The sequence below is a fragment of the Triticum aestivum genome, chromosome 6A (assembly GCF_018294505.1).
Source record: "Triticum aestivum cultivar Chinese Spring chromosome 6A, IWGSC CS RefSeq v2.1, whole genome shotgun sequence".
NCBI lineage: Eukaryota > Viridiplantae > Streptophyta > Magnoliopsida > Poales > Poaceae > Triticum > Triticum aestivum.
Genome location: NC_057809.1, coordinates 18,303,867 through 18,311,305, shown reverse-complemented (window position 1 = coordinate 18,311,305; position 7,439 = coordinate 18,303,867). Strand labels below are relative to the sequence as shown.

Below are 7,439 nucleotides of genomic sequence, written 5' to 3'. Positions count from 1 at the left end.
TATTTTTTTCAAATTAAAATAGCAATAACATCTATGCTGTGTTTAGTCTTGGGACCCCGAGGTGTGGTATTCATTCAATTAGGAATGACTGGAATCAGGACCCGAGGATATAACGTGGGGCCTGATCTTAGGGCATGACGATGGCCTGACTTTGTCTGCAAAATGATTAGCGGATGCTCGGTGATCACCACCAATATGTGATTTTATATATAGTCGTACATACGCGCGTAAACCGGCCAGGCCTGCATTCCTCCATGATTCCCTCCGTAGCCATGTGAGCTTGTAGTCCTAAACACGTCATACGCGTAGTCATCTCCTCGGCTGCAATGGCAACTTGCGCCGGCTCGTCGTTCTCACCTCATTTTGGCTGTTGGCCTGCCTATAAATTCTCCAGCCTCCAGTAAGAAGGTTCACAGACAACCAATATGGCTGGCGTCTCCACCCAAGGGTGGACACGGTCCGGGCCGGTCCGGTCCCGGTCCGAGCCGTCGATTGGACCGGCCGCCGGCGGTCCGGTCCGGACCGGACCGAGCAGTGCAGCGGTCCTGATTTCAGGGACCGGACTGGCGGACGTGAAGCTCGGTGCGGACCGGCGGTCCTCACGATCCCGGCGACGTCCAGTCACTGACACGTGGGCTCAGGATGTCCGACAGGTGGTCGGAGAAGCAGCAACGTGGCCGGAGTCGGAGAAGACGTACTTGATGGCGGCGCGGCGGTGCGAGGGAGAGGAGAGAGAGAGAGAGAGAGAGAGAGAGAGAGAGAGAGAGAGAGAGAGGGAGCGGCACGGCCGCGTGGGGGAGAGGGGGAGCAGCCGCGCGAGGGAGCGGCGGCGCGAGGCGGAGGCTCGGCAGCGCGAGGCGAAGGCGCGGTGGCGCTGGGGAGAGGAAGGCGAGGGAGAGGGGGCGGCGCGACTGGTAGCCTTGAGCGTCCGCAAGTATATTTTTAGCAGGTTTTTTCCGTTGCATGCAAATAATTTAGCGCATGCATGGGCCCACGATTTTCCTTGTATGGACCTTGCCGTGATTGGTGGATTAATTCTGACGTGAAGTTAGTCGTGGGATGACACCATGATTGTCGGATCGAATCATTTTTGTTTCTCTCGTTCCTTCTATTTTCTGCATGTTCGTCTGAATAAGAGGAAACTGCGTCATGGGATGGCGTCTGAATAATAGGAAACTGCGTCATAAGAGGAAACTGATTTCTCACGTTAGTGGCAACTAAAAGGAACGAAGCGAGGAATTGTCGTGGAAAGCGCCTAAATTATCGGATCGAATCATGTTTATCTCGTTCTCTCTATTTTCTGTCGACTGATTAAAAAGAAAACAGAACGGTAGGGCGTGACTGCCTCTTGCTCCTGTGTGACTCTCAGATAATCACGGGTGTGATGGCGTCTTCTTTCTATTTTCTGTTCTCTTCTACTCCTTCTGTAAACTAATATAAGAGCGTTTAGATCACTGAAATAGTGATCTAAACACTCTTATATTAATTTACGGAGGGAGTACATCACTGGCGACACGAGTTTTCTTTTTTGTTCGACTGAATAAACGGAAACAAATCAAGGAGGGCCGCGCCCACAAGCGGGAGAAGGACGGCGGGGCGTGGTCGTGGTCACTCAGCGCGCGGATCTCACCGGCCAGAGCGTGGTGGCCGCGATGACGAGGAACGGCCTGCAGCGCGCTTCGGTCCGCTCGGTCGGCTCGGTCAAAGACCGGACCGGTCTGACAAAATTTCGGGCCTAAATTGTGTAACCGGACCGGCTAATTTCTTCAACAGGTCAGGATCGAACGGTCCGGTCTCAAACGGGCCACGAGCGGGCCGAAAAGCCCGCTCGCTCCGTCCAGGCTGGTCCACCAATGACATTGCCCTTGTGCTTGTGGCACTCCTCTCCGTGCTCGTCACGTCCGTCCGTTCTGTGGCCAACTACGACACCTCCGCCGCCAGATCCTACAACTCCGGCTGGCTGCCCGCCAAGGCCACCTGGTACGGAGCGCCCACCGGCGCCGGACCCAACGACAACGGTACGACCATATATATATACACACATTTGCATGCATCACATACGTAGTGCCAACTTACATAGTAATAATGCTGATCTACGGATGGATTTGCAGGCGGTGCTTGCGGCTTCAAGAACGTGAACCAGTACCCATTCTCCTCCATGACGTCCTGCGGCAACGAGCCTCTGTTCGACGGTGGCGCAGGCTGCGGCAGCTGCTATGAGGTACGTACTACTGCATTACTTATCTGACACCCGACAGTGTCAGTTAAATTAGTTGGTCAAATCAACCTACCACGTGCATGCAAAGTATGCATCGTTGACCTGTACGTGTTTCATCCAGATCCGATGTGTCGCCGCCAACAACCCTTCCTGCTCCGGCCAGCCGAGGAGGGTGGTCATCACCGACATGAACTACTACCCCGTGGCCAGGTACCACTTCGACCTCAGTGGCACGGCGTTCGGGGCCATGGCCAAGAACGGCCTCAACGACAAGCTCCGCCACGCCGGCATCATCGACACGCAGTTCAGGAGGGTGCGCTGCAACTTCCCGGGCATGAAGGTCACCTTCCACGTCCAGCGTGGCTCCAACCCTAACTACCTCGCGGTGCTCGTGGAGTACGCCGACGTGGATGGGACCGTGGTGCGGATGGAGCTGATGCAGACCAGGAACGGCCGCCCCACGGGGTTCTGGGAGCCGATGCGGCGCTCCTGGGGATCCATCTGGCGGATGGACACCAGCCGCCCGCTGCAGGGGGCCTTCTCCATGCGCATCACCAGCGACTCCGGCAAGACGCTGGTGGCCAACAATGTCATCCCGGCCTACTGGCGGCCGGACAAAGCCTACGGGTCCAACGTCCAGTTCTATTGATTTTGGCTCAATTAATTAGGTGCTTCTCCGATGGATTCCGGTCGAATTGGTGCTCCCGGATTTCTCTTCTCACCAAACGCTACCTATTGTTCATTGTGAGTGATAAGAACTTGTATAATGCAAAGTCTTTAGCAAGGTATATTTGTAAAAAAGGAACCGGTAATTTCTTAAGTATCAGTGTTTATTTGTATTCTAGCACATAAGCTTACTTAGACACCACTGTTATCCGAAAAAGAATCGGGGCTTAAGGAAAACCAGTTTGTATTTGCAAGCTCCTCTACATGGTCCAGATATTGCTAGCTAACTGGATGATCAACATTGTCTGGCCAATGCATGTTGCCGGGCTCTTTTCTAGCTCACTACCCCGTGGATTAGAGCTGCGCAAGACCGAGTAGTGTGTCGGTTTTCTACCTTTGTTTCTATTTTTTTCTCTTTTTGTTTTTTATTTATTTTTATTTCTTTTCTAAAATTACATGGATACTATTTTTAAATCCTTATTTATGAAAATAACACACACATTTTATGCATTCAATTAAACATGGCGAAAACAATTTAATTATGTCTTTTTGCATAGAACACCAGGATATCACCAAACTTCACAAGTGAGTAGAACACTCGACCATTTTTTCTAAGAAAAAAACAGAAATATTTGTATTTGCAAAAAAAAAATTAGTTTTCCTATTCATTCGGGTGTATGTGGATCCATGTTCACCGATCTATTCCGTCATGTTTCATTGACGCCGGTCTTCTCAAAAAATTACTCACGCGATCGGTGCCCTTGCATTCCCCAACAAAGCAGTTAGCATGTCGTCGAGAACAGGGGCGGAGCCAGGATTCAGGCATAGGGGCGGCCAAACGATGGTCAAGCGAGAAAATATTTTTTCCCTCGCGAACTATCCAATAGTTATATATCCAAGTATATTTTGCATTTAATTTGTCTAGACAGACTTCTTTTCAGCTGGATCGTGTCTAGCTATAGTTTTTTTTTGCAGGTTGTCTAGCTATAGTTAATATTGTCAATAGTTCCACGTATGCGCCAAGTAGACCAAGTGATAATCAAACTACTCTGAAACATGACATGAAATGTCTTGCTACAAAACATTGTCATATGGAAAGAACAATCATTGTATAGCCAAATGGCTGGCTTCTAGCTTGTATTTATACATATTTAAATGGCAAATCCCCACAAAAATAATATTTGAATGGCAAATCATCACTAATTGTATTAGAACTTTTTTTTGTTGTATTAGGCAAAAGTATTCAAAATTGCCAGAACACATACCTAGAGAAATAAATCTAGCCTCTGCTCATCCCCTTTGTCTCTAGGTAGAAGTAGATTGGCTGGTCGTTGTTGGCATACTCTAGGCAACCGTCACTGCTCACCGATTTTTCAGATCCAAGCTAGAATGATTGCGGGTGCGTATGCCCTAGTATGGTGATGCATCACAAATCACATAGCCAAAATAATAAAAATCGGATGAATAAGTTCGAAACGATACAAGATGTGAATTGAGAGAGATTAGTAGAAAGTGTGATGTGTTAACCTTGCTATTTCATTGGCTACATCCTCAAGAATCGACGAGCAGCAGCTTGTGCGTTGTGCCGCCGTAAGAGTCAGATAGTGAGTGGGAAGAGCAGGAGGCTGGCATGCGGCAAGGGCACAGGACGGCGGCCGCGCGGTGATTGTCTACATCCCGAAGAATCCACGCACGCGCTAATCACGGGAGATAATGCCCGACGCGCAGGACACAAGAGAGAACAGTTGCCCAATTGGATGTTGTCATGGACCTGAAAACGTTTCACTATTGGGCTTTGACATGGGCTTTTTTTCATTTTTCTAGAATTGACGTCAAGATAGGGGGGGGGGGGGGGAGGGAGGGAGTATTCTGTACGTTTCACTATCGCTAATTATATAGCGTATAGTCAACGTTCGCTAGATCGTTAGGGGGGGCAGGCCCCTGCTCGCCCCCTTTTGTCTCCGGCACTGGTCGAGAAGTCCAAGCCAAGCAGTACACATGCTACTCTGACACAAATTACATCAAAGCCACAAAGACCGACAAGGCACGATGACAAGGGCAGGCGTGGCTAGCGCAAAAGCTATGTCCTGAGCATCGTGTGTTTCTATGAGGGCACGGGCTCCGCCACCAACCACCCGCACACCTCTGTCATCATGCATGGTGAACGTGAAGAGAATCTGACCACCTGGCTAAACTAGAGGTATCTCACGGTGTAATTCGCGGGAGTAATTAATCAGGAGCCATCCGAGACCCTGTGAATTAGCAGGGCACACATTGCCATAGTAAGACTGGCCACACTAGTAGGCCACATAGTGTAATTTTACTATTGGCATCTTGTAACTTTGTTTTTTCTCCACTAAGATTAATAATATCCATGTTTTCCTACCAACTCTATTTGTGTAATACGGTATAATGGCATGCCAACATATTTTTTTCCTTTCCTTCGGCCCATGGGAGAAATACACTCCTCCTCTTCCCTTCCCTCGGAGTTGTTTTTTCTCTCATGTATAAAAGAAGGAATTCACAGGGTATGTGATCTCAAAAGCTATTGCAACATTAATTTTTAGCATGAGGGTTGATGATTTATTCGCTTTAAGAGTCACACACATGATGTTTTATATGGATTGATCTTTTCTTGATAAAGGCACTCTGGCGTGGCGAGATGAACTCATTCATCTCGGGTTGCAATCGGCGTGCAAGGAATATTGGAGGTGAGTTTAGCAATACTACAAACGAGGCCTATGCGCCAAAAATCAAATAGATGTTAGATTATTTGCATAGGGTAGTATGTGATTACATCTGAGAACACATAATCACATAAAAAGAGAGGGTTTGGGGATCTATTATATAATTAAACAGAAGTCAAACAAGCCATCACGTTAGTTCATACAGATTAAATTATCTTGAACATCAATTTTAGATACAAACGGCTAAGATTTAAAGATGTAAATGTTACATACAAATATTATAAACATACATTATGTTGGACGTATCAAGTCTGTCACGTACGCGAATCAACCTGTGGTTGAGTTGGTTAGGTGGACAGTGGTATCCCCAACCCACCAGGGTTCAAATCCTGGTGCTCGCATTATTCCTGGATTTATTTCAGGATTTCCGGTGAAGCGCTTTCAGTGGGAGGAGACGTTCCCGTCGACGACGAGGCGCCTACGGTGACTTCGTAAATCTCAAGATGATATGCCGGCTCAGTCTCTCGGAGGTGCTTATAGGGATAGGGTGTGCGTGTGTGGGTTCATAGGGGTGAGTGTATGCGCGTGTATATGAGCGCTTGTGTCTGTACTGATGCTAAAAAAAAGTCTGTCACGTACACCTGTTAGGAAAGTGCAACCACGTTCACATGTAGGAATCATATATGGTGTATGTGCCAATAAGGAAACATGTAATCAAGTCCGACTTGAATACTAATCCAGGAAAAAGACAGTGCCATATAAAAGAAAAAAGGCAGCCGCTGTATACATGGGCCAACCTGCCAACCATCGGCCCGTGGTCTTAATACAGAGCACATACAAAGAGCTCGCCACCCCTAAAAAAGCAGTTCCCCTAAAAAAACAGCGGCAGGCAACACTTCTCATAAATAAAAAAAATAGTGTGCAATAGCTACATATTTTTATGTGGCATTAATGCACAAATATATACATGATGAATAAGCGTAAATCCAGTTAGCAGCTTTTCAAATGTCACCTTTCGGCCAATTCATTCTCATATCAAATGTGGCTATGGTGAGCAGAAGCGCAGCAACACAAGAATAAAAAGAGAAAAAAATAGGTGGTAAGGATTAAACGGTGGAACACACAAGCATTCATTCATTAAAGAGATCATTCATACTGAATGAACACATAATGCGTTGATGTCTAATATATGAAAGCAGAAACAAGAAAAAAGCTAGAATGTTTTGTTTTTGAAAACCAGCGTGGCAACACTTCTGAAAAAATTAGTAGGCAACAGGTTATATCTGGCATTAATACACAAATATATACATGATGAATAAGCTTAAATACATTCACGGTCTTTTCAAAATGTCACCTATTCGCCAATTCGTACTCGGATCGGATGTGCCTATGGCGAGCAGAAGCAAAGCAGAAAAAAAAGTTAAAAACTAGGTGGTAATGATTAAAAGGTTGAACACACACGGATTCATCCAATAAATTTATAGTTTTTACTGGATGAACACATAATGCATCTATGTCTAATATATGAAAGCCGAAACAAGAAAAAAGCTATAATATTTTGTTTTCAAATGAACATGGTGTAGCATTTATAAATAGCTAAAGTCGACTTGAGTATAATTTTTGAAACTTCTATTTTATGGATATGAAAATGTATCATATTATGAAAATAGGAGGGACATGTCACCAAGTTCTTTCAAATAGAAAAAGTATTTGCTTTGTTGATCTTAAAAATTAACATGTATGGTTTAGAATCGAATTATCTAAAATATTTTAGATTTAGTAAAGAAAACATTAAGAAAATGTAAGTGTACAAAACTGTCCATGGAATACACAAGTGCTCTAATGTGCTTTGGCAACACAAATCCAAC

The 7,439-nt window shown here is 46.0% G+C and overlaps 1 protein-coding gene across 1 annotated transcript; it reads left to right on the top strand.

The window, feature by feature from the left end:
* Positions 1 to 1,652: 1,652 nt before the first annotated feature.
* On the top strand, positions 1,653 to 3,059 carry LOC123129326 (expansin-B2-like). Its single transcript, XM_044549538.1, has 4 exons — positions 1,653 to 1,716; positions 1,779 to 2,018; positions 2,112 to 2,221; positions 2,340 to 3,059. Exons 1-4 carry the CDS (start codon positions 1,653 to 1,655, stop codon positions 2,865 to 2,867), a joined length of 942 nt encoding a protein of 313 aa, XP_044405473.1. The 3' UTR covers positions 2,868 to 3,059.
* Positions 3,060 to 7,439: the final 4,380 nt, after the last annotated feature.